At 54.6% G+C, this 295-nt stretch overlaps 1 protein-coding gene across 1 annotated transcript in view; it reads left to right on the top strand.

The window, feature by feature from the left end:
* Positions 1-284, top strand: part of EMH_0013660 (uncharacterized protein) — a gene marked incomplete at both ends in the record, with an annotated part of 3,105 nt that extends 2,821 nt beyond the window's left edge. The window contains one exon of the mRNA XM_013499888.1: positions 21-284. Coding sequence (XP_013355342.1) covers positions 21-284 — 264 coding nt within the window. The remainder of the gene's footprint in view (positions 1-20) is intronic.
* Between the last annotated feature and the right edge of the window lie 11 nt (positions 285-295).

Raw genomic sequence — 295 nt, forward strand, 5'->3', positions numbered from 1 at the left:
TGCTGCTGCTGCTGCTGCAGCAAGTAGACCCCAAAGATGTGAAGACGATAGAAAAGGAGCTGCAGCAGGAGCACGACCAGCTGATGCTGGAAAGGAGACAGGAGATGGAGGCCCTCAAGGAGAAGATACAGAGACTGGGCACGCTTGTTACTGAGCTGCAGCAGCAGCAGCAGCAGCAGCAGCAGCAGCAGCAGCACGGAGTTCTAGCCACCATATTTGGCTGCAGCTGCGGAGGGCCCAACGATGACGCCAACACAGAGCAAACCATACATCCATCTCGATAAATACCTATCTA

This window comes from Eimeria mitis, genomic scaffold (genome assembly GCF_000499745.2).
Source record: "Eimeria mitis Houghton genomic scaffold, Emh_scaff479, whole genome shotgun sequence".
Lineage (NCBI taxonomy): Eukaryota > Apicomplexa > Conoidasida > Eucoccidiorida > Eimeriidae > Eimeria > Eimeria mitis.